At 30.3% G+C, this 27935-nt stretch overlaps 1 protein-coding gene across 3 annotated transcripts in view; it reads right to left on the bottom strand.

The window, feature by feature from the left end:
- Positions 1–27935, bottom strand: part of rdgA (retinal degeneration A) — a 126959-nt gene that overhangs the window by 54658 nt on the left and 44366 nt on the right. Inside the window, exon 1 of one of the 3 annotated variants that reach the window (XM_089266287.1) lies at positions 12782–14615. The exons of 1 other annotated variant lie outside the window; for it this stretch is intronic. In XM_089266287.1, coding sequence (XP_089122413.1) covers positions 12782–14016 — 1235 coding nt within the window. In that variant the 5' untranslated portion in view covers positions 14017–14615. Of the gene's footprint in view, positions 1–12781; positions 14616–27935 lie in introns of those variants that run through there. One more of the 3 variants, XM_015938265.3, reaches the window with a different exon arrangement.

The following is a 27935-nucleotide window of genomic DNA, read 5'->3' as shown; positions in this document are numbered from 1 at the left end:
AGTTAAAAAGCATCTTTAATAATTAAATATTCAACTTGAATTCAAAGCACAATTATCAGAATCTTAGCTTGAAAGAGTCTCAAATTAAGAGTTAGCTTCGATTATTTTTATATGCAAATAAGACTGTTAGACTATTGATAAATTAGATTATCGACTTTTAACTTCGATAACTTGACCATTAGTAATGGGTTACAGTGAATAGTTGAATATATGATGAGCGAAAAAAGTTGATCGATTATCGAGTTTCATAGTTTTTAATTTATTTATTTTCTTGTATGTTAATTGATTATAACTAATGAGTTTCACTGTTGATACTTTAACTCACAACTGATCCATCTTAACTTGTCATCTGTCTTATTATCAGAGCAGCTCTGAGAATTGCAATGAAACACCATCCCATGAATACTAATGAGTCTCAATATCCAGTCTATTTGAAACTTTTAATTTGGATTCTCAATTTGAGCATAACTTGCATCTAATTTTCCATCCCAGTATAGATAATTATCTTCTTCACTATTTTAATGTTATTCAAACATTATTTTAGGCTAATTAACTTTCATTAGCTTTATCGTTCTCATTGAGTTTTATTGTCAATTTTCATTTCATTATTCAACGAAATTTCCATCCCTCATGGAATCTCGCATTGACTTTTTTCTTCACTTCCGAATTGAAACAAATTCCTCTAATTAAGCCTAAAATAGCTTTTTTCACTCGAGCACTGAGCCTAATGGTAACCATTAAAAATGAAGATTTCAATGAATGATTCAAAAGTGTTCAATTTATTCATTATTCATTATTCGAAATTGATTTGAAGAAAAAAAAGTCGACAAAAAAATGTTGATAATCACTTATAACAACATATTTAACACATTTAACCATTCCAAATGTAATAGAAAAATTGTTCAAATTCAATGCCCTGAAGGCTCGTTTCAGCAATGGAAGAACATGATGAAAAGAAAACTTTTCTCATTAGATTCAGATAAGTTGATGAACTCTAAATATAATGTTATTTAGTTGTCGAATTGAAATTAGAAAAAATTAAAGTGCAATTTTGTGGTAAAAAAGTGATAAATTTGTTGGAAATTCATTTCAAGATGAACATTGAAGAGCATTTTGTATTGATCAAAGTTGAAATGAAATGGAATGGTTTGTTCGAGGAAATAAAATCTCAATTTTCTTTTTGCTTTCTGAATAAAACATTTCACTTGTAAAAGCAATAATGTTGAGTTTCACCTTGAATAGGAAGTTATCATCACTGTAATAAAATAATAATAAACAAGTGAAAGAAAACATTGAAAAGGATAAAAGAGGATAAGAAATGGATAAACTTGCTTTTCCAACCTTCTTTCCTCTTAATGCATTCAGATAATTTAATCTCATTGAAATGATCAAAAGTTTCAATCTGGCTTTACAATAAATAAATTACATTAATCTCAACATCTCAACTCTAAATGAAATGCCAATGAAAAATTGAATGGAAACTGCAACAAGAAATATAAATGTTGACCCGATTACTCCCAGCAGTTGAGTCAATATCACATTAAATCACTTGATCTCTCAAACTATAAAAGCTCATTTCGTCATCAATTTCATTCTTAATTCTCACAAGAAATTAACCTTTTCTATTTACTAATCTTCTTTAACGAATATTATCATTTTATTAATTTACTTCCCTTCATTTACCATTCCTGCAGAATCCATCCTTTTGAGCTTATTTTCATTACTTATTCTAATCAAAGTTGAACTCGATGTTAAATTGATTTTGCTGTTTTCTCGCAACGAAATTCAACATTCAAAATGTTCAATTATTTCCAATTTTCTAATTCTCTAATAACTGGGAGTGAAAAGTCCCTGTCAATTATCATTGGATTATTGCTGCAATTCTCGACTCTTGAGTCAATCTTTTTCTAATTCTAGTTCTACTCAGTTCTTGTCTCCTATTCATGAAAAAATAATCTTATAATGAAAAGTCATTTAACAACTGTCATAAAAGCTGAACAAGCTTATTATTATTGCTTGTTGGCCAAGGTTAAGCTAAATAAAAATACTCTTTACATGATATAGTTAAATTTACAAGGAAACAAACCTGAAAATTTCAGTTTGATGAACAATAATTCAAATGTAATCAAAGAGTCAAATAGCATTCCCTGTGTTTCCCTCCCAAGCACCATCAAAATAAAGATAACAATTTTTCTGTTTTTTTGTACTTTATTTTCAACATTATTGAACAAAAAAAGAGATGAAAAAGATGAAAGAATAAAGGCAAAGAAGGGAATAAAATGAGAAATAAATAAATAATATTTAAATAAATTAAAGCGACTCACGAAAAGCTGAGCCATAAATTGAATTTTACTCTCATTATTTAGTATTAAAAAAAAGATAGTTTAATAGAAACTCAGAGTTGAGATAGAATCAACAAGATGATAATAAAAAGTAAAATAACAATAAAAAGTAATGATATTAAGAGACAAGGCAAAGATAATAAAGTGCAAGACCACAAAGAGGCTTAAATTTTGACAAATTAGACTGGTTCAGTGTTAACCAGAATTTGCCTTCATGGAAACAGATAATAATATCAATATTTAGACTGGGAAGTAAAACCAAATTGAGCAGAATAAAGACTGAAAAGTGAATTTAATTTCATGAATAACAGCTTAAAGAGTAATACATTAAACAAAGAAAAATGATTTCTTCTAATATCATGATAAAGTTGTAAGCCAGATAAAAGAACTCGAAAAAAAATATCTTGAAATTTCCATCTTTTATCCAAAAGTAACAAGTTTCAGGAGTGAAAGAGATGTTTCTCTTTTTTTTGCTTCTTCGATGTTTATTCACTTTTTCACCATTCATCTTGATTTTTCAAACCACAGAACAACAAAAATAGATCTTGTTTAATAAAAGATTGATGAATCTTTTTGTCTTCCTTTTTTCCCCGTTCCCAAAGTTTCCTTCCAATAAACTTGAATGGAAAAGTTGATGAACCGATGAAAATGAGAATAAAATGAATTCTTATAAATTTTTTCCTTTCAACTTTCAACATTTGAGTTTTGTCGTCAACAGTTTTCGTTGCATCAATACGGCCAGTTGAGTGAACAAGTTTGTTGTTGAGATGACGCAAAAAAATTCATTTTCACTTTTAGACTTGATTTACTCAGTTTCCTTTTTCATGCTTTTAAAAGGCTCATTTCATTGGAGACATTTTTGTTCACATGAAATATTCTGCCAACTTGATTGTCAACATTGTGACATTTTATTTTCTCTTCTAAACTTATTCACCTTGTCACAAGTGAAAATATCATTATCCAGGAAAGTCCATGAATCTTGTTCTTTCAACTCTTTTTCCATTTCAGTCAACATGAGCCTTTATTTAATGTGCATCAATTTAATATTTTACTGTTAATTATCATTAGTCAAACCGAAACTTTATTTATTTCAAAAGGAAAGTCCAATTTTTGTTCCCCTTTCAACCATGGAAATGAAAAATTCGGCAAAACTGTAATGAAATATTCGATAATTATCAAAAGGAAAGAATGAATTTCAAGAGAAAAGACATGATGACATAGATTTTCCCATGATTTCGACACATTTTTCATTCCAAATTTTGCGCACTGAGTTGAAATAATCCATTTAAATAATCAGATCTGGTTTCGACCTTATCCTTAGTCATCAAATTGACCATTTCTGTTCCTTTGATCAGATGACATTAATTTGTTAACGAGTTTGAAACAAAAAGTGTTTGTGAATGAAAAGTAAAAATGATTATGTTCTTGAGCAGCCTCAAGTCATTTGAGTTATTTAATTAGCAAATATCCTAATTGCTGAGGTGAATTGAGTTTCTTTGAAACCTGTGATTAATTTAGTGTGAACATTCTGGTTTGTATTGGTAAGAGTTATGTTGAGATTGAATAACATTTTGGTTATCCTTTTCAATATCATTCAAAACTTTATTGATTTAAACATTTGATATTATCGGAAATGAATTCAACTCACATGGAGAATCAGGAAAAGGAGAAAAAAATTGTTATTCAAGGTTAAAAGTCTTTTTTCTGTTTCTTTTTTTTGTTGCTTCACGAAAGGCAATTAAATTGCTATTAAAGAATATTGCATGGTGAATCTATTCTGGTTTTCAGATTATATTACAGTCGGAAGAGAAAAAGTAAAGAAAATTGAGTGAGTAATTCAGGTAAAGGAGAAGAGAGTTTAAGAACATGATTTGAATCGATTTTATGGTTAAAGTTGATTAGCTTCTATCGATTCCATTAAACAAATCTAAAATGCATGTTGAACATTTTCTTGGCTTGAAATGTTTTCATTTGCATATAACATTTAGCATGTTAATCAGAAGAATCAGAAGATTGAATCAGCTTAAATCTTTTCATGGTAATGGCAATAAAATAAGAGAAAAGGCAAAGCAATAAGCAATAAAAAATTGCAAATCCAACGATAAAATATTGATAAGAAAATGAGACAAAAAAAGAAAAATTTACCTTGGATTACCCAAGGTAATCATCAAATCTTTCTTGTATTTTTCATTGTGTTCGTGTGTTTTTGAATGTAAAGTTGGTGCTAGTTAGTCATTCCTTCCCCTATCTAATCTATTTGTCATTGGCCAACTCAAATGATGTCATTGATAAAAACTTGTATAAATACCCTTTCAAATGAAGACACAATTCATTAAGTATTTTCTCATCACCGTTAACACTTTGCTCATTTACTCTGTTATTCCGTCAATCAATTCAGTTTAACCTTCAGTTCCTAGTTTTTGATTCTTATTTTTCATTTTAACTCAACATGTTCTTAATGTTGTTTCTCTAACTAAAGTTAAGTTTGATAAATTTTGTGGTACCTCAGAACGAAATCTTGAGGTATTTCTTTCTCTTACAGTATTTTTTGTTCTTTACAAGATCTTTGAACTTTCCTTATTAGATTCACAATTTGCCTCACATTAGGATTCAAAGATTTAGTTATTTACAGGTCGAATGTTTCATTGTAACATCGTTAAAATTGGTTTCGAGTCATTTGTAGACAAATGTTTAAACGCTACTGTCGATTCAAAGGTAAAACTCCAAAAATTTAACTTCAAAAATTTTCTTTTCCCTGACTGAACAAGTTTCATTAGCCCCACTCTTTTGGATTCGATAAAGATCCAAGTTACACATTGAAACTGGGAGGTTAAAGGTAAGTGAAGATGCATTTTTCGTCCTTCAAGAGTTGATGCTGAACACATTTCTCTTTTTGGATTCTGTGTTGAACAAATCTTGAGAAGTTTCTCTATCAATCAATTTCATGGTCATGACAATCACCTGAGGCATTAGTGAAAGATTGAACAGAAGCAGATGCTCAAGACTGGAGTGTTTGTCATCTCAACGAGATTATTAAATTTATAAATTTTTATTTCCAAGTGTAGATTAATTTGAAGTGTCTTGCATCATTGTCTTATTTTTGATCTTTTCAAACACTTTCTTTCTGTTGGTACTTGTCTTGAGCTCTTGGTATTTCATGTTTAACCTTTGCTTATCAAAATTGCACAATTTGATATTTCGCCTCTTTGATTAATTAACAATTTATTATCATTTCAAGATTTCAAATCTTAGTTTTTAGAAGCTCTTGAATTGAAGTCTGAAAAATGATTAGTTTTAATTTTTTATTCATTTTTCAAGTAATTTTCTTTCATTATTTTTTCATGAATCTAGAATTTTCCAGTTGAAAAACTGTATTGAATTTTTGATTGAATATCGTGATTTATACATTTAATCATTTCATTATAACGACTATTTACTCATTTTACTCCCTTGTTGAAGCATTCATCAACCTGTAATGCATGAACAAATCAATAAAAAGAGAGCTTCTAAAAGCATTATAATAATGATAAGCAAAAAACATCAATGAATGTTAATGGTTACATTTTAAATCAATCATGAGATTAATACAACTGAAAGAAACGGAGAAAAAATTGTTTACCTTTTCAGCAACTTTTAGCTTTTCGTTACAAATAGTATTAATGAACATGAAATCATGATAAACTTTAATGAAATTTTTCATTCTTTCAGATAAAATATTTATCTTTGTAATGACAAAATAACCGGAAATAATTCAATAACAACTCGAAAAGTCTTTCAATTTGAAGTCATTTTAATATTCACTCATTTTGCGCGATTGAATAGAATCGTCAGTAAAGGCCACAATGGAATTGAAAATCCTGATTGAATTTTTTTCGTAAAGTAAAGGACAAATAAAAGGTGAAATGAATATGGTAAAGAAAGTACTGATGGACTGGAAAGAATGATAAATAAAGAGTAAAAAGATGAACAGTAAACATATCGAGATGAATATTTTTTCTTGATTATCATTCTTTGATGTTTGGTGCTGAAAACAGTAGACAGAAAAAGCCAAATATCAAGGTTCGTTCATTAGTTTTTGCTATTCTTGGACTGATTTAACAAAAGTATTCTTTTATTCATGATTCTGTCTGTGAACACAATATAAAGTAACACGAGTAGCATATGTGCTTAAGTACAAAAAACCCAATTTGAAATAGAAAAAAGATAAATTTAGAAACTTGAAAATCTCTATTAAAGGATTGAGTATGATTGGTGTTAATCAAGACAATCACTGAATCACATCTCGAAAAGTTAATAGTCATTGACCAAGAAACAAGGATAATCTGAAATTGCTCAACTGTCTATTCTCAATTTTGTTTCCTTATTTTGGTTTTTATTTCACTTCGTAATATTAAGCTGCTTATCCAATAAATCATTGTTTAACCATTAGTAAATGAATCTGTCTCGAGTAACATGATATGATACGCAGCTATAATTCAACTTTTATCGCACAAATTTAGAGAATGGAATTAATTTTCCGTCAAAAAGTGACCAAGTCAATGTATGTTTTTCAGGGGATGAGAAGAGCAGATGAAGAGAGAACAGGGAAAGACAATGGTTGCCAACGAAAAGAATCATTTTGTGAAAGGTAAAGGAAGCAATGAAAACACCATTAAGCCTTGTAACAAGCTTAGTAAAAGGTTAACTGTTTGTACATGTTGATGGATTTTTTGTGCTGATAATCTGAAGAGAATCTTTTTTAACCTTCAGAAGATTATGTAATAATTGAGTCTTTTTTTGCTTCACTTCAACTTGTATCACATTTGATTGCAGTAAACAAACAAACAAACCTGTTCGTCAAACGAAACAAAATGCTTTTCGATTTTTAACTTTACTTTGACTTTTAAAAGCAAAAGTTGAAATCATTTTGCGAAATCGTCAGAATAGAGTTTAAAATTTAGTCGAAATCTTCCCTCAAAGTGTTTGTAAAGTTCGAGACTATTCAATTCGAAATTTCCATTGATTAGATTGTGATTATTCGAAGAGTCTTGTAGTCAATATCATCTGATTAGAAATTAACATTCGAAATTGAGTTGCTTTTGACCCGTGAAATGTCGACGGTAACTGACCTTTTGTCAACTTTTGATTGTTGATCCGAATAATGTTGCATGAAAATTTTATTCTTTTTGTTGTTCGAAATAATTGTCATGGAATATGATAAAGGAGCAAAATTGATTGACAGTTTACTCTCTTTTATTGTTGCAAATGACGTTTGAATTAATAAAGAAACTGAATTTCTTGAGCGATAAAAGAGTTGAATATTCATTGTTACTGGAAATTGATTCTTGCAACAATGGATGGAACAAAAGTGGCAAAAAAAGGATAAATTTTTAAATCAATAACAATAATAAGTATTCCTTTTGAACCAATGAAAAGTGAATAATGGAAAACAGTTGATAGCAATTATCGTTATTACCAACTTGGCTTTTCTCTTCGTTACGAAGGAAAAGGGAATAAAGTTAATAACGTTAATTGAAGTAAAAAGAGCATTAATATGAGCTTTTGCATTTCAATTTTTTTTCTTTTTCTTTTCACCAGAATACATTTTCCATGTAATGAAAAGTATTCAGATTAATAAATCTATTCAATTAAAATAATGAACTTCGAGTTTAAAATTTCTTCTTTTAACTGAATAACAGACTCATTATGAGAAGAGAACATGATAATTTCTTGTAACGTTGAGCAATTTGAATTGAGCGAAGTTTCGTTTTCTTTTTTATCAACTTCTTTTCTTTTCGTCCTTTCATCTTATTTCGAGTTTCACTCGGTGTTAATGTTTGTTCAATCGGTAAGCAAAGAGTATTTCTTTTCATGAAGAAAAGGAAAAAAGATAAAAAAACTATAAATAAGTTGGATAAGATGCTGGTGATTGTTATCATGATAAAATGTAAAGAATAGAAAAAAAGGGCAAAAAAGTATAAGTCGAAAGTAATATAACCACAAAAATGTTCTAAGCTCTTTTTAAGAAGACCTCATCTTCCTTCTTGTTCATCTTGTAATCTATGATGTACTTTTTCCTCTCCATCATTTTTTATATCCTTACGGCAATATTGAGAATTAAGTTTCATTTTAAAGATTGAGTATCTTTCCAGTGTTTCCTTTGAAAACAGCTTAAAAAGGCTTGCATGTAAAGAACCAAAAAAAAAGATTGAAAATGAATAAGATGAAGTGAGATTATCAGCAAGATGCAAGCTAATGGAAAAATCGTTGATCCAATCAGGTGGTGAGCAAACAAATTAGTCAGCTCATTGAATCTAATTTCAAATAGATTTTTGAAGTTTCAAGCAAAAATTGAGTTTTCATTTAATCTCAGTAAATATCAAAATTTTAATGTGAGCCTTTGTTACACTTTTTCTGGACTGAACAATGCCTGAACTCGATGGAAATAGTTACCTGAAAAAAACTCTATTCAGTCATAAAGAAACCTTGCGATGTCTTGATTTTGGATAAGCAAGTGATATCGAGTGAAATTTGAAGTAAGCTGTATTTAGTAGTTCGAATTGCTAGTCAATTTGATTTTTTTAAGATATTTTTTCGACTTTTTGCAATTCGACTGAATTTACTGTTACTGTTTTGGAGCAAAAGATTAATCACAGAACATTTGCTTTTTGCTTGATTGGGAAATGTTTGAATTTTTTGGGTAAACTTTGGTTTCAACTTTTAATATCCAATGATTTCAAGCTTTGATCAAACTATTATCATTTATCATCGAAATTGACTGATTCAAGTATTCATGTTGAACAAGTGAAGTAAAGATTTGAATTGAGATGGAAACTAAAGGAAGCAAGAAAAACGAGAAAAATGATTGACTGAATTGCGCTTTTACAAGAGTTTTTTTTCTCCTTCATTAGTTGACTTGTTTCAACTGAAGGCAACACTGAATTTGTATTGGAAGAAATGGCAACACCAAAAGTAAAGGTTCACTTGAGTTATTCATAAGGGGCTAAATTGTCAGTTACAGATTGAAAAGGAAAAGAAATGTCGAGCAAAATGGTGAGAAAATATTCAAATTTTTATGACGAACTGGGAGTTAACCATTAAAGGTGGCAAATGATTATTCAACGTTTGCCAAAATTGAAAATTCCAAGCGAAGAAAAGAAAAGGTTTTTTTCCATGAAGCACAAAAAGAATATCAAATTTTGGAAAAAGAGGGAAAAATGGAAACATGAAAATGTTTCATTATGTTGTTATTAATGTTTGATTATTTTCATCAAGAGACTGGGATGGGAATGAACAGAATGATGAATAAAACAAATAACAGAAACATAATTATCGAGAGAAAAAAATGTTTCAATGCTTTGTTCCAAGTAGGGAAAAAAAGTTAATCACGATAATCGTGTTTTCAGTTAAACTTGATTTCATCTACGAAATGAGCCATTGGAAGAAAATGAGAAAAGTAAATTCACAAAATGAAACTATTCAAATGATGAAAAGTCAAGAGAATGAGAAAAAAGGTAAAAAAATGTTCACCTTATAAAAGGTTGTAAGTGAAATGTACCTCAATTCCTAGTTGAATTGAGAGTTAAATTGAGATTAATTTTCCAGAGAAAACCAGGTTCGAGTTTTCAGAGAGAAGAAAATGGTTTGGATTCTCTTTTAATCAGAGTTTTCCAAGAAGATTACATTTTATCTCATGCATTTTTTGTTCCATTTCTATTGATTAAAACAATTCCATTTACCTTTCATCTCCAAGTCCTTAGTTTCATCAGCATTACAATTATCATTTCAAGTAACGACTTGTTGAAGGACGAAAAATGGCAAAAAATTTTCGATAAGAGATGAGTTCGATATTTGACTGAACTTTTGAGAATTTTAATTGGAATGAAAAAGAAAAGAAAAATAACTCGAATCGATTTTGACTCGAAAAAAGTAAAAATTCATTGATATGCAAACTGAATGTTTCCTGAGGCAACAAAAGAAACCAAATTATTCACCTGTTGGGTTGCAACTTTGACTTAACGCTTCAGTAAACTTTATTGTTCTTAAATAAACTTTAGTTGACTTTGAGTGTTGTTAATCTTTCGTTTACAGCAATGTATAACATGATACTCTTTGATACTGCATCTGAATCAAATGTTTGAGTTGATCAGTTTCATCCAATTTTTTCGAATTCAACCTTTTGTCATTGATTCGATTTTGATATTTCACCTTTAAATTGAATTTTTCGGTTAACAATTTGATTTATTTTCATATTGAAGGATCACATGGAATAGGTATTGTTGATGCAACTGAATGCTTGGAGCGATTGAATTGATGAGGAAGGCAAAAGAATGAATTTTTTCGAAATTTTCCATGAGACTTTGGTTTTCACATGGAACAATTGAAAGAGATTTATTAATGGTACAAACGATTGCATTGCACCAGGCAATGAATTGAACAAATTAATAACAATTTTTGGACCAATTTTTCTTTTCTTTTCTTATCTTTCCTCGGGCAAAGTTACTGTTGAGAAAAGAGCAAGAAATGAATGTAAAGCCAAAATTTGCTGTTGAAAGGTAATCTCTTGAAAAGTCGAAAAGGACAAAATGTGGTTGCACCAATCAATCATTAATACCATTTCATCAACCTAGGTAAATGGTTAAACTGGGAGAGACTCTTGAGAAAGCAAATTTGTGTGCTTCAAACATTAACTGAAAACTGTAAACAAGTAAAATAAAGATGAGCAAAGTGAACAAGATTGATGGAGTTGAGAAAACTCTTTCCAGATAGACTCTTATTGCATGAGAAGAAAACTTGTATTGCAGAATTTTGCAGATAATTTTCACAACATGAAACATGCGCAACATATTTGACCAGACATTTCGTGAACAACAAAAGATTTAAAAATCATTAGGATAGAGTTGAAACTTTGAACGAAAGAAGCCAAGACAAAGATTTCTTATAAAAAGCAACTTGCATTGAAGTTGATGTAAAAATTGGTGAACACGAAAACGATTGACTACAAATTCAGCCATCCTTGATCAGAATCTCATGATACTCAAAAAGTTTATCTCATTAGAATGTTGGGAAATCGAATTTTTAAGAAGATTTCGTTTTATCCATTTTCAATTCTGGTTAACATTGTATTACAATTTAACAAAACTCTTGTCATTTCGAAATAATTTCAACTTTTGTTCGACTATTGGTCGAATATTTATTCAAGTTGTTTCATAATTTTCATTATTATTCAATTCCAATCGCTTTCAGTTTCATCGATTATTTACTCTTTCCCTGAGATTGCAACAGAACACCATTTTTTGGTTGTTTCAATAATTTTCTCATTATACTTCAATCAATTTCAAGTTTGTCAGTGAGAAGTGCAAGGGATTGGCAAAGAAATGTGGAAAGGCTGAAATTCAATTATAAATTGCGGAGAAAACTTGAAAAAATCAATTATTTACCAATAAAGTAAATTATTGAACATTTTCTCTTCTTCAAAATGAAATTTCAAACGATTTATCGAGTAAATGAATTTCAAGAAAACTGACTGTTTTTACTGTAACTTTAATCAACTTTCACCAAAAAATAGGCGTTGAAAGCACCTTTAAACTAACTGTAGAATTGAATAAAAATGTTATCTTCAGGGAATGAATTGATTCCCAGTCGAGTAGTCAGAATGACAGAGTCGAATCAAAAGTTATGGTTAACAATCAAGTTGATATTGGTTGAGTTAAATCGATTAAAAGTGTCAAGTAATTTGAGTTAAAATGGGCAAAGTCAGCAAACCTTTATCTTCGTCTTATCTTTCATCATCGCCATCATTACCTTTTGCCTTCTTTACAGTAATTCATTTAGACTCAACCCAATGTTGAGATGAAATCTTGCAAAGTTGAAAGACTCAAGACAAGGTAAGGCCTTTCAACATGCATTCATCCAATTCAGCCATTCACCTTCACCTAATGATTCGAGTAAACATTTTTCATGAAAATTGAAAATTTGAACAAATATTCAATTTTATTGTTTCTCGAAATTTTCAGCATTTATTTTTTATCGCGTTGTTTTCGAGATTCTGTAAAATGAATAATTTATCTCTTGAATGGTGAACTGTAAACTTGATGGGATCAATAAAGGTTGATTAGAAAATTTAGTTTTTCTCTTCATCCAGAAAAATGATTAATGATAGGAATAAACTAAATGATGAAATGGGTTTTGAGCAATAAATGATGAATTAAAAGCGGAACATAAAACCAGGATTAAACTTTTTTAGATATTTGCTAATTTTTTGTCTTTTTTCTGGAAAATGATTAGAGCTTTAGCTTGGCTCAGATAATCATCGTGTGAAAAGGATTGAAAGCATCAACGTTTGTTTTCAGAGATGAATAAGTTGGAACTTTTTTCCATGATATAGAGTTTTCATGTTAATCGATTTTTTGTCTTTTTTTCTCTGTGAATCTTTAATTTGTAAATGGATCAACACTTACTGTGTTAAAATTGGCTGAGGTTTTTCTGTTGGTACAATAATGTAGGGCCCATCGGGTCCGACTGGAAGGGCAACATCAACGGATCGAGATCTTTGTGCTTTAACTGGCGGTGATTCACCAATGCCAATGTCGGTTCTCTGGGGAACTTTAAGGTACGATGAATCGACTGAGGCCGATCTTCCCGATTTGGGAAGAACCGGCACTTCCAGTGAGATAACAGTTAGTCCAGAATCTTCTTCTATCTGAGTTATCTGAATTTCTGGAGCCAAACTGAGAGTCACAGTTGGTAAACTGGACGAATCCAGTGAATCAGTGTAAACCTCATCCTCCATTGACTCGCTTTGTCCAAGGGAACCCACTCTTGTGCTAATCGATTCAGAATCCGAGTCTTCAACAAGTGAACTTTCAGAACTAATGGAAGGACTAGAGGAAAGGGGAGGAGAATAATTGCTGGGAGATCCCGAGGCAGCAAAAAATCCTGGAAACGAAGGAGCCAACAGGGAAGAGGAAGAGGGTGAAACTACAGGAGCAAGAAAAGCATCTTTCTTCTGTTCAACAACCAAAACACAGTGAACACAATCGCGTTCATGAGGAGTTAAATCGGTGGAACGGGAAGAGGTATTTTTATTGCGAACCAACATTTTCCATTTGGGCAGTTCGAGGAAGGGTGGTGAGGTTCGTAAATGAGTTCTGGTGCTTTTTGGACTATCACTTGAAGTTGTACTTGAAGCGCCCACTGAAGCAGCAGCAGAATCAAAGGATCTTGATCTATTTGACTTGCTAGGACAAGTGGGGAGAAGCTGACTTGGTTGAGTTTGGAGGAAAGACGAGGAAGTGAGGGTAAAGGAGGAACTGGTGGGAGAGTTTTGGGTCAATGTCAGGGTATCTTCAGATTCGGGTGTAGTCGATGCTTCTTCATTTCGAAATTTTCGCTGCTTTCGAGGCGAGTCTAAACTATCTTCTGACTTGTTGGCTAGTGAAGAGATATTTACCAAAGCAAAGGTATATGGAGCATTGGATGTGCTTGTTGAGGGTAAAGGGGTCGGTGATGCGGGTGACGCTGATCGACTCGGACTTTTACTTGGACTGGGAGAGGTTGAGGCCAATAGACGGTGATAGTCAACTTTAGGTGAACCTGGCACTTGTTGATCTCTCGAGTCTAGAGAAGATGATGAATCCAACGAGTCACGGGATGAGGTTTTACGTAAAGTCTCTTTAATCCGTTGCATGGCCATGGCAAAGGGTAAAAAGATGATATTGATCGTGATTCGAGTGAAGGTGAGAAGGTAAAGAGAGAGCAAATTATTTGCTTTCCCTTATCCTCTCAGCAAACACACGTTATTAACAAACACCAAACAGTGATAACAATAAAAAGTAAAGTTGATTGAAAAAAGGTTGACGGTGTAAATATTGATATCGATTATTGAATTTGCACGAGCAAAATAAAGATAAGATAAATATACAACATCGCGAGGAGAAAATTTGGTTCAAAATTTCAACAATTGATATTCCAAATGTTTTCTGTTGAAGAAAATTTCACAAGAAAAAATCACAAAACAAATTGAAACGGCACAGGAAAAACACTGATAATCACAATTTGAAAAGTGTTTAATGAATAAATCCAAGTTTGAAACTGAAAATACATTCCACTTTGGGATAAATGTTGAAAGAAAGAAAAACTTTTCGATAAAAGAGTTTAAACTTGAAATGGAAAAGAGGGAAATTCATCGAAAGGCATCATCAGAACATGATAAAAGTTGACCCATGCAATAGTTGGTGAATTGTTGCATCTTTCCCTTGAAAACTCTCATGATGTTAATAGTTGTCGAGTTTACTTTCAACTGAGAATGTTCAGTGTTGAAACATGAAAATGATGAACAGAAGAAAAGAGGAGAAGAAGAAAAAAATACAAACAAAACACCAGAGGTCTTTACATGAGATTGATGATGAGAAATGATGAGGGATGATGAAGGATGATAATGAGAAGAGTAATGGAAAATGTAACGAAAAGGGAGAAAAAAAGTGAGAAAATGTTTCTTTCATTTTTTCTCTCTTTTCGTCTCTTCTCTTCATTTCTCTTCATCCATTTAGTCTGCCAGTTGCTTTTTCATGCTTTTACTGGCGACACCTTGTTTTGCTCAGAACAACTATTAAATTGAGCAGAAAAATTGCTCAAACTGTTGGACTTGAAACAAGAAAGTAAAATGTGAACAAGAATTATTCAAGTTTAGTTATTGGTTCAAGATGCAAATGCAATCAATCAATAGTGATGATTGATTGTCATCAAGAGTTGATCACTTTTTGTGTTTCGGTTACAATTACATGAGTAAACTGAAAGCAATTGGTTCGAGTCAATTTTTTGCAAGTTAACTTTTGATCAAGAAAAGTGGTTCTTTGCTTCACTTAGTCAATCCAACTTGACACCCATTTAACCTATGATCACATTTTAATCTGTTTTACACTCTTTTCTCAATTTTCATATTCACTTTATTTTGATAAATTGTTGACAGTTTACCTTTTTGCTCATCAATTTTAATCGATACATTTTTACCTTCTTCTCTCAACCTGATCAATTCATGATACAGTTCATTGTTTACCTTGGTAACCACATTTTTAGTCTTCATCAATATTACATGATATAATCACATAATACGTTTATTATGAATACTTATCTCATTTCCATAGGAACGTTGAGGAACGACAGGGAAAATGCGAAAGAAATGATTCATTTGTAAATCAATTGTGCATCAAGAATCAATGGATAGCAATCTGCTCAAATTAATCAAAGTGAACATGGACAAGTAACGGTTCATGATGCATCATTTCATTAGTTTTCTGTAATCAGTTCATTTTTTCGATTTTCGACAAATTTTCATTGCATTCGAAAGATTTAGCTTTATCTAGAACTTGATAAAAAAATTTGGGAAAAATTTAGTGATAACTCTTTTCTTTCATTTTACATGCTTCAATCATTTTTGTATCAAAATTTTTCAACAAGTTTCTTCATTTTCCAGTGTAATAACCAAGCAAAGGCTTCATCTTTAATCTATTTCAGAACAATGTGTTTACATGAATTGAAATGCTGATGATCGTTAATGGTTTCATGAGTAAAGGCAAGATTATTATCTGGTTGAGAAAAGAGGGGAAAAAGTGATGAAAATTTCCATTCTTGTAATCATTAAACCATAAATATCTAACATCATGATGCACAATGTAACCATTTGTGTTGAAGTTTTCAAGAAAACTCAATGAAATTTTGTATTTACTTCTGAACTTTATCAACTCGATTCGCAAAATTTTATCCAAACTTTGATTTTCAATGTTTTTAATTTTCACTTTTTTTAACTCAATGGAATCCATGTTCCGATGAATGATAATCAATGCATTTGGGGAAGGCTTTTAAGCGAGAATAGTTTGCAACTGGAAAAGAGAAGCAATTATTTTCCAAATTAATCAGATTGTTAGGTTCAAATTTACTGTAAAAGTCGAAGCGTTACAAATTTTTCTTGTTTCTTGCTCATTCCAAGATTCACCTTAAATGGAACAAAATTTGGGGAAAAAACTTAACCTGAGACGAACAAGGTTATTCAACTTTTTTTATTGTTATTGTTATAAATATCCCACCCAAGTATCCATGATACCTTACAGCAAATAGATTATAACATAACATTTATGAGCATCAAATAGTCATCAGGTTAATCTTTTTTTTCTGCTTTTCTACCTATTCTTTTCACTCCCAGTCTCTTTTCATTTATCAGATTTGGGAGTTTGCCTTACATTTAGTTCAACTTTTCTTTACTTTTTGTCTCTCTAAATCATCATTATTATATTCAGTATAATGAATTCGTATAAAATAATCTTATTTTTTGCCCTTTTCCTATTAATTGAAGCTGAATCGTGACGATGAATTTTATGACATTCATCAAGTTTCCAAAATAATTTCAATATCTCTTTTCTTTGCATTTTTTCTTGTCTTTGAAAACATTTCAACTTCTACTCAAATTGATTGACTCCAAATCAAATTTTGTTCATTATTCCATTTTCAGATCAATCAGCTTCGAATACAAAATTTCAAATTCTCTGGCTGAACCCAAATCGAAACTTGCTCAAAAAATAACCTGAAAAAGACGTTCAATATTTTTATCATTAGTATTGTAATCTTTCATTTTTTCACTTGTAAATTCAGGTATAATTAATACTCACATTAGGCAGGAATTTGACCAATTGGTTGGCAACCATTAACTAACATCGAGTTTTAACCCATTAATCTTGAGTGAAAAAGTTTTCTTTTAAAAAGAACTTTGATTTTCAATTTTCGTCTTTACTTCAATGAGGTTTGATGTTATTCACCTCAGGATTCACCTCCCTGATATTCACTTTGGAATAAGGTTTATATTTGAAAGTTTGGTTTCGTATACATTTCCATAGACTTCTGTTACCCTTTCTCATATCAAGCTGCATAAAAATGTGTTAAAATCATGTTTTAAAATGAATAAATAAAACTAAATAAAATAACTTCACTTAACTTGATCTTGACACTTAGAGTTGACTGTCTGGTAAAAGATAAAAAATTACTCTCGACTGAGGATGCCTTTGTTGATCGGTTTAGTGACACTTGATAAGCTCGTCTAGTTCGTGATGGAAAAAGATTCAGTTTCAAACTAGATAGAACTGCCATCTAATGATTAATAGTTGAACCAAAATCAACTTTTCAGTGTTTCTCCAACAACGAATTTGCGATATCTGTTTATTCTTCTATTATACTAATCAATGACTAAAACTGTTAACTTGATCAGTGTAAATCAACTCACATAAGATGGAGTTTTTAATGAAATTTCGTTCGCTCATAGAAGTCGATCATTTCATGATAATTGCCGTCAATTGTTTAAATTGCTTTAAAGTTTCCAAAACACTTGCGAAATTACGTTTAATGTAAAATTTGAAAATCTTTTTCATCAACAGTCTTGTATTACACGCCCTTTTACAAGGTAAATGTATTCAAAGTGTTGATTATAAGTATCTTGATAATGATGATTTAAAGCAATAAATTGATGATAAAAATGCAATTGAAACATTTCCATGTAACGATAATGAATAAAGTTGAATGGTAAAAAAAGTGGTAAAGTAAATACAAAAGTTGAAACTAGAACATAACAGAATAATTTAATTTCAATGTAAAAAGATATAAGTATCTAAGTAAATCGACAATTGAAACCGTTCATTATCATGATTGAAGAAGAAGAAATAATGCAAAATAATAAATGTTAATGATATTGATGATGCTAATGATGATGAAGTAGATGAAATGTTGATAATGATGATGATACCTTAATAGCAATGCTAGAAGTTTTGATGGATTTTATATCTTTTCTGTTCGTAGGTTTACCTTCGAAAAAAAAGTATATCCAGAACAATAATGACGAAAAGCAAGGCTAAAGAAATAAAGAGAAATTTCTTCTGTTTAACTTTCTTTTTCCTTTTCAGGTACAAAATGATTGTTTGACATGAAAATCAAGAGATGGAAATGAAGGCCAACGAAAAGACAATGAAATGAACCTTTTCTGAAAAGTTGAATTATCATGTTCATTGACATAAGATGAATTTCAGTCATTGAATGAAAAGATTAAACTTGTAATTCCATTGGCTTGGAAAAATGCTATTTAACCTAAAAATTCATCATTGCAAGATTTTCCAACTTTTAATCTTGAAGTTGCTCAAGTTTTCTGGCAAGACTAATCAATGAAAGTCAATGTCGAAGAGAAGTTGCAGGTAAAATGGAAAAGAAAATTTTTTTTTTGACCTTTTCCTTTGAGTATAAATTGCATTATTATCGTTATTATGAGTAATATTTTCAACCATTATTAGTCGAGATTCATTTTTACCTTGGTTTTGACTTCAATGGCATTACAGTGTTGGTAAAGGTAAATATAGTTATTACAGTTAATATTTATACTTATATTGTACAACAAAGAGAGGCACTTTGAGAGTCAAGAGAAGGTAAAGTCGTCTTGACATGATAAAACTGTACAACAAATGTTTTACCAGCTTCTTCATCTCACAATATTATTATTGCAATTGTCTCTTCCAATTTATCTAGTTACTCAAGAGATAATACATAATTACAGATATTATTGATCGCAAGTGAATCTGCTTAATGTGGTTACAAAGGACAGTCAATATCAACATACGAAGAGACAGAGAGAGAGGGAAAAAAATCATTTCTAAGCTTCTCATTACGACCATTTATAACTCTTATTTTGGTACATTTCAAGATTTACTTTTATATTTATGATTAGATTAACCAAGCTTACAGAATAATCATTATCACTTTGGTTTCTTCAATGGATCCCATAAAATGGTTATGATAATATCGCTTCTAGAAGATTAAATCAACAATTGATGCCCGGAATTTCGTCCAAAGTATTTTCAATGAAACAATCGATGGAAAAAAATTAAAAGTGGAAACCAATTGAAGAATAGTTTTGGAAAATTTTGTCCATTTTCTCTACTTTTTTGTTCTTTTTCCTTAATCACTTTGAGATTGCTTTTTGTTTCTTGTATTATTACATTTCAACTTTGTTCCCTTAAATGGTCAAAACGCAATCTTTTCAATGACCAACCTCAAGGCATTGTTAACCCATTGTCCTAGATAACCTAATCATACAGATACTTTTCATCTGTTCAATGAGAGTAAAATGAAGACCAGATTTAAACCTGTAAAAGGAATCAACTTGCAACCTTTTTTTCTCAAAGACGTGTGTCCATGTCAGTTGGCATGATTACGTTGTTACCTGAGGATAGGTTAAAAATGACACTTGATAATGTAACAATTTTTTCAACTTTTTCTCTTTCTATTTGACATTATTGGTTTACCTTTTTTAAAACACATTTCATGGTAAAAAGAAATAGAGTGAAAAAGTAAAAAATTTTGGTCCAAAGAAAGTTGATGCTGCATTGGTAGACGGATGAGTTTTTCATTAGTATTTTGCTTTTCCGTATCAAAAAAGGATTCCTTTGATTGGCAAAAAAATAAATTGATTTGAAAAAAAGTGCAAAAGAAAGCAAAAATTCTATATTCTTTCATCGTTTTCATGTTTCCATTTCGTTGTCATGATTACAACAACGTTTGTCGACCTACCTGTAAAATGAAACATGTTTGTCTTGAATTTATTGTTCTCTTCATGATAATGTTTCATGAATAGTTTTGATAAACTCAGAATTTTATTTCTGTTTGGCTCTGAAAATTTAAATTATTGTATTCAATGAAATTTTTCTTGGACTTTGCGAAGTGTTGTGAATATCGTTCGATCCGATTTTTTGCCTGTGAATGGTTTGAAACGAAAATACAAAAGTAATTGTAATGATTGAATATAACAAATGTTCAGATAACCAAGATTATGATTTCATGTGAAACATGATATTATTTGAGATATTGATAAGAGTTTGTGTTTCATTCAGATATTCAATATTTTCTGTTGAACATTTGAATGTCTCTAGATTTACCGATTTCCAGTTGGTTAACAATGGATGCTGATTGAAGGGATAATCTCACTTTTGATTGTTAAGCTGATTCATGTAAATCTCACCCAATAATCTCAATCTTTACAGATTTATAGATTTAAAGAGTTACATTCTGTGAAATTAACTCTTCAACTGGAATCATTTGTTTGCTCTGATGAAAGGCAAAAGAAGCTTTGTATTTGTAAAAGGTAAAGGTTAGGTGACACTGTCAGTGAACATTGTGACTATCCAATGTTAACAGAGATGTTGAAATGTTCAATTTGAAATTCATCCAAGTGAAAAGCAACATTGTCAAAAAGTTTTTGACATTAGTTGAATCATTGCTACAAGGTAGATGATATTAATATTAAGGTGATGCTTTCCTGATAAATGATAATGTTTCAAAGAGCATGAAAGCCAATTCAAGTAGAAACTGAAAAACAAAATAATCTTCGACTCAGGTGAGTCTTTTATCATGTTGAGATGAAATGAAAGAAAAGGCAACTTATCATGTGAAAGCGTACTTTTTTGTTCAGGATGAAAGATTAGCAGAAAGGTTAGACGGTCTAAAGAGACTAAAACCTTTACCAAATGTTGAAAAGTTTATTGAAAACTGAACATTTCCTCGGGTCATTTGGAAATACGAAAAGTATGGCAAAGAATCCGCTAAGCAAACATTTGATCATTTCACCGGAACAAAAGACAAACCAGTGAAAATGAAAGAAAAGACAAAAAAGTGAATAAAAATGCTGACCAACAATCTGATGAAAAGCTTTTGAGACTAAGCTTGGATTTTTTTCATTCTCAAAATATTGAAACATTGAATCAACTCAAGTGCCATCGAAAAAAATGTTTGATATTAAGTTTTGTATCCAAAGTCATTGGTAATGCGAAAGAAATCATCAGACTAATATCATAACCAGTCGGCTATTATTGACCATTACTTGTTGAGAACTCAAAACAAGCGAGAAATGTCGAGTGCTGTACGTAATCGAAATCAAAATTACTCAAGTCCATAATTTTCCAGAGAATCGAATTTGACTTTTCAAAAGGGTCAATCTTTTTATGCGCTTCATTATTTTCTTCACCTTTCAATGTGTTGATTGAAAATGAGGTGAAAGATAAATTTGATAATTAAAGTACAATTAGATTGCGTGTCTAAACGCTATCATTTTCATCAAAAATATTACAAAGCAAACGAGCTCTTTATTGATTGAGTTTAAAGTTGAAGTGATTTTACAATTTGACTTTTTTATTTTAATTATTTTAATACAAGTAATGAAGATTCTTCAATGTTAAACATCATAATGGTGGCTCATTAGTCAATCACTGAGTTTGTGTCTTTTTTGATGAAACATCAACCTTTTGAGTTGCAATAAAGATCACGTATTATTGAGAGAAATAGAACAAAATCACTTTTTAATCTTTTCAACTTTATCCATCTCTGAGTCTTTATCACAAAAGAACGCCTTTTTATCCATTAAATAATAATATCGACTGTTTCCACTTTATTTTTAGATGAACTTTAACTTGAAAAAACAATGTTTCGACTTTTGTTTTATTCAATTGTGCCTTTGGTCATATGAAACAGGAAAATTTATTCTGTCAAAGTGCAACTTTTTTGTTCTCTTGTTTATCTGTATTTATATGTATCAAATGTCTTTGTTTACAAAATTTACAAAACTCTGATCGAAAAATGCCTCTAGTGATATTTCTGGCTATTTAAATTGCATCTTTCATAGAAGTTCTATTAATCGAAGTATCAAGAAATCAATTCAAACGACGATGAAACAGTCATACTTATCGTTGAGCCAATCTTTTAAATGTTATGTAAAGAAATATTGAACTCGTTGCAGTTACAAGTTGGAAAGATTGAGCAGAATTGAATATCGCAAAATCGAAGACTTTCTTCTTAGTGCATCACGTAAATCAGAAAAATATGAATTTGTTGCATTGTAAATAACTCGAGGTCGAAATTTCATTCTATTTGATGTACATTGATTTTTCTTTCTCATCGACAATAAAGCTCGAAAACAAAGTCTTGTATTCAGAATTTGGACAGAAGTCGATTTCATTTGCAAATAAATTCTGAACAGACCATTCGAAATCCCACCAATCATAATTAGGAATCAGGATTAGATCAGATAAAATCTAAGTCATTTTCATCAGTAGCATCTACGAATTTCGATTCAACAAGTTTTAGGTTTTGGATTCGTCATTAATGGCTACTCAATGAGCATTATAAAAAAGCTTATAATTTATTGTTTATAATCGTTATTGCTAGAATCACTATTAGAAGTGAAAAGAGGAAAAAGAGATTTATTGTCAAGGTTAAAGTATAAAATTGAAAATCGTTTAATGGCTCATTTTTCATTTCTCAAACTCGGTCCCAGAACGAATAAAAAGAGTGAGAAAAAGGTGAAAATAAATGAAAACAGAAATTAATTGTAATTTATTTCATTTGGCAAAACAACAATTAAAATTGTGTATTACTAAGAAAAATGAATTCATCATTCTTTCAGTGAAAATCACATAATCACCTTTGAACTTTTCGATGCTTTTCGAGGGTAAATTTTCTCGTTTCCAATTTTCCCAAATTGAATTATTGAATTGAAATTCATTTTTCTCAAATAATATTCATTCTCTAATGAAATCACATTATAAACTTTTCTCGACTTGTTTTTTCCTTGTAAATCAAGTTGTATCTGCATATAAACTGTTAATATGAATACATGTTATTGAGTAAAAGAGTAAATTTTGAAGTCTCATCATTACTGAATTTTGAATGAAAATAGCTCAAAGGTGAAAACAAATGATTTTCATAGAGATGACTCTTCATCTTTTACCCATTTTAACCTAAAGAGAAGGCAAGAATAAATGAAAGAAAAACGAATTCGATAGTTTTTTATTCATTTTTTGGCCAACAAATCGATTGTATTAAAAATTGATTACCAAATTGAATTTTTGATTACAATAATAGCACACCTAAACATTCATTCAATATTAATCTAAACATAAAGTAAATGCAAAAGCAGAAAAATCATTTCAAATGATTTAATTTAAAATTCATTTTGCTCAATCAAGATCCAACTTTTCAAATGCAATTGTTATTCAAATGACTTTTTTTAGTCACTTTCATTGTCTTTTCCTCCGACCTTTTCCTCCATCAATGCCTCTGGTAACTCGAGTTCATAGTATAATGACGATACATTTTCCATTCTCAAATGGTTCCAATGAATAAACAATTCAATTTAATCTATTATTCCGATTCAAACTTTTCAATGGAAAACAAGATTCGAGTTCGGAAAAAAAGTTGGACAGAAATTGATCTTTTCAAAAGGGTTGATCCAATTGTTGGTAAACAATAAACAAAAATTTTCATGTTTTTCCAGACAAAACACAATGAAAAGTAAAAAAAGTTTACATCACTTTCAGTCAATTTGTTTTTCTCGTTCAACTCGCTTTATAAACAATTCAACGAAACAATAAAAATGCTTACAATCGCACTAAGCTTTATTCAGACAATTATTGCCATTATTATTGCTACGATTGTAATTGCCATCATCAACATTGTTGCACTTGAGGATTGTGTAAATCAAGTGAGTTTGTTTTGATTTGCTGAATCCCAAGTTTGCCAAATTGGTTTCCATGCGAGAAAAAAAAACTTGTTTATCTCTGAATAACTTGTAAATTAACTGCCACAATCTGATTGCAAACACTTGGAATCCTTTTTTTGCTGCCATTTTGCTTTCATTTCACTTTCATCAACTTGGTTGAAAAGCGATGAGTAGAGTTGAAGGAAACCAGAAAAAGTAGATTATCTAAACAATAAAATTTTACATTTTATTTTCATTGCACTTTCCATCTTTAAATTGAATCATTGAGAAGCATTCAAATTGAGCTTATTCAGTGCCATTTGTTAATGTTTACAGTTGTTTTGGTAATAAAAGAGTAAATCATTCAAAAATGAAGTAAATTGTTCAACTTGTTGGGCTAATCATTTGATTAATGTTGCTCGATTGTTTAGACTGAAAGGTCATTTTGAGTGCTCTTAATAGTCTTTACATCGATAAGTAATCATTTATTTTTCTGGAAAAAACAACGAAAATGGTTCGAAAAGCCAACGAAATTTTGTAGAAAATTTTCTCTCTTCTAAATTTTCTACTCAGTTTTATCATTTTGTAACTTTGATGCAACCTTTTGCCTGTTTCAATTCATTCTAATTCTGGTTAAATATTAAAAATTCATTTCGTTTATTTATTTATATTTTAATTTTCACTCAGCATTTCAGTTAATGATATTGTCTTGGCAGTTTTCCTCAATTGCCAAGAGACTTGGGAAACAAACGAAAAGCTATTCAATGTTAAGTGATATTGTCTTTGCAAAGTTGAGTTACTGTAGTAAACAAGAGTAAAACTGAAAAAGGAATAAAAAAACGAATCTTGAATTGATATAAACACGGATAAAATGGAGAATTAGATTTATTCAGATGAAAAATATTCACCACAAAAGTATTAAGCAACAAATAAATGCTTTTTCAACTCTAACGTTTTTTTATTATTATCCCGTAATCAGTCAACTTGGAATAGATATAAATCACTTTAAGATAGAATAGATTATTCAAGTCTCGAGAGTTCAATTAGAATTTCGTTTTAGAAAGATGTTAAAGATTCTTTCTCTTTCCGTTCATTTTTCCATACAAAATACACTCTCATAATCAAAATAGTTAGATTTACACAAAACTAAATTTTTCTGTTAAACAGATGATTTCATCTGAAAATGTAAAAATCATCAGAAAACAAAGATTGTGAATATGTTTCTATCAAAGTCGAACACTTGACCAATGAGAATATAATCATTTCCGATTCCAATTGAAGTTGCATGAGAGAACGAAATTTGGAAACTTTGGAAATTTCGATAAGTTCCAAAGCTACATTCTGAAGCTTGTAAGCAACGATATTTAATCCTTTGATAGGAAATCACATTTTCTGACCAAATCTAAATCAAGCTTCATTCTGTGAACATTTTTTTCATTTGTTGTGAGCAAAATTGGATAATGATAACTTGAAGCAACAATCGAAACTCAATCTGATTATAATGTCAATCACTTTTCATCATTTTCCATTCGCAATTATTTTCTTGTTTTTGCCTATTTCTAGTGAAATTGGATTTCATCCATTTTGTGCACAATTTTGTCGCTTTTGAATGCTCTTCTCCGCATTTGCTTACATTTGTTTCAAGTTTACTTGTAACCAAAAGAAATGCTTTGCTTTTGTTTTTATCTCAGTTAATATGTTTCCGGTTACCTGAACTATCAAATTGCGGTAAATTGTGAGTTTAACTGTTTCACATAATTTGTCAGTCGAGCGTAAACTCAAATTGAGAAGAGAAAAATTCTAAACACACAATGAGCATTTAATTATTAACATTAGCAGCATTATTGAAACAAAAGTGTAACTGAGAAGTGAATGAGGAAAAAGAGTGGAAAAGCCTTTTTTGTACTGAAATAATTGATGGTAATGTTGATAAGCATTTGAAAAATTTTGCATCATTAAATGAGGGAAATGGTGAATATCTTGAAGCTGTCAATTAATTATAGTGAAAAAAGAGGATAAAATGTGAATATAAAGTATAAAATTGAATATTATTAATGGATGGTGAAAAGTAAAATGACCATTTTAAACTGGTCAGTTGGAAGATGAGGGTTGAATGAAAAATGAAATTAAAGCTTCAAGGATAATAATAGAATCCTGATTTGTTTCCAGATAAAAAAGGTATTCATGATTTTGGGCATTTTTCTTTTTCTTTTTATGATGGAAACAATGCTGGAAAAGTAGTTTGCATTGTCTGTAAATATTCACCAAAGGTATATTAATCTAATTATTCATGCCTTTCTGAATAATTTATATCAATGGTTATTTTATTCACAATCAATCGATTCAATTTTCATGGCAAAAACTCTTTTTTGTTTCATTGGTTAATTCAAGTCCATATAAGCTGTCACTATTAGAAAAGCTTAATCCTTCAAAATTCATGACGAAAATGAGCAAAAATGGCAACGAATCGAAACAAAAACATTAAAAATACCTTGAATTTCAAGCTTTTGTTGTGTTAAATTGCATGACTTTGAACAAGGACATCTTTAGAGTCTATATGATTCAGCCATTAAAGCATCAAAGATTGATTTGATTAAAGTCAAGTTATCATACGCAAAGGCTTTAGGTCAGCCGAAGATGATAATGTGATAGCCATACTTTTTCAATAATAAATAGAATTAAATCTTGAGCTCATAATGAGCTCTCCATAAAAAAGAGCGAATATCTCATCGACAGCAGCAAGTTGACCTTCTGACCTTTTTATTTTAGAATAAATGCTCGAAATATTCGAAATTGAAGTCTTTTTTTAAAAAGTCATATAGAAGGCTTGAAAGCCCGTTTTTTATCAAATGCCCATGGTATGTAGTTTTCACGATGGCCTGGACCTTTCAATTGACCTATGTTGGGTTATATTAAGAGAATTACATCTTTCTCAATAACTTTGAGGCCAAATTACACCAAATCTTCGAAACCCTAGTATGAAGTTGAAAAATTTATGGTTTTTGGCTAAAGGCAAAATCAGATTTTGACGCCTTTGTCCATTTAAGGTCATAACTTGGCAATTTTTGGTCGAAATGATTAATTTCTTCACAACACGTGCTTGTGAAGTGTACCTTTATTTTAACAGTTAAATGCTGCCTGTAAGTCTAGTCTAACTGACACAATTCAATTCTAAAAAATTAGAGTCAAACTTTATCGGTCATTCCTTAATACTCTTTCAACTACTTAACTATCTTTCTTTACCCTTCCGGATTAGCCATTATCTAATTCTTTTGTTTTTCTCCAACATTTGGCCACAAGGCGATAGAAAGCCACGATGAGCTCTCCCCTAAAAACCCAGGGATCTTAATCGGGGCAGTTTTTCAGTTCACGATCGCTAGATTTGTGACTCTTGAAACATTGTTCAATAATAAAATTCTTAAAATACAATTCTTTTTAGTTGATTTTCACTTAAAATTCGTGCCAACTTTCAGTTCGATCACTGCAGATAAAATGCGATTTTTAGCGATTCTTGTTTTCCCCTGATTCGGAGGTCAAACAAAATCTTTTTGAATATTCCTCTGCAAAGGTGTTTGCAGATCTTATCCATTCTTGTAAATGCAGTTAGAATACATGGGAATATAAATAGAAAGAGAAAAATATTACCGTCACAACCATGTTTCAATTAAGACGAAGAGAATGTGAATTTCTAGAAAAAACACCAAGAAATTTGAATGAAGTTTGAACATTGAGAAGCTTAAATGGAAGAAAAGTTCAATATCGATATCAATTAGATAATGAAAGATTCTGTTAATCGTTTTGTCCATTCTTAACTTTTTCTTTTTCGTTCTTTTTACTTTCAATATTCCTTGGTTCAACCGATCTTTTGGTAATTGAAATCGAACCCGAATCTTCATTTTTCACAATTAATTTTAAAAACACTCGATAGTTTACTTTGCAAAAAGACTCTTCAAATTGCCTTGATAAATATTGATCGAAATGCCAAATGTTTACTTGTATCTATATTTTCTTGAGTTACCTTTTTTTGTAAATTACTCTCAAAAGTGTAAATATTGCTC

This window comes from Tetranychus urticae, chromosome 1, assembly GCF_039701765.1.
Source record: "Tetranychus urticae isolate SD_2017Ah chromosome 1, NJAU_TeUrti_SD_1.0, whole genome shotgun sequence".
Taxonomy (NCBI): domain Eukaryota; kingdom Metazoa; phylum Arthropoda; class Arachnida; order Trombidiformes; family Tetranychidae; genus Tetranychus; species Tetranychus urticae.
The sequence above is the reverse complement of the archived record's forward strand: the minus strand, read 5'-3'. Positions and strand labels throughout refer to the sequence as shown.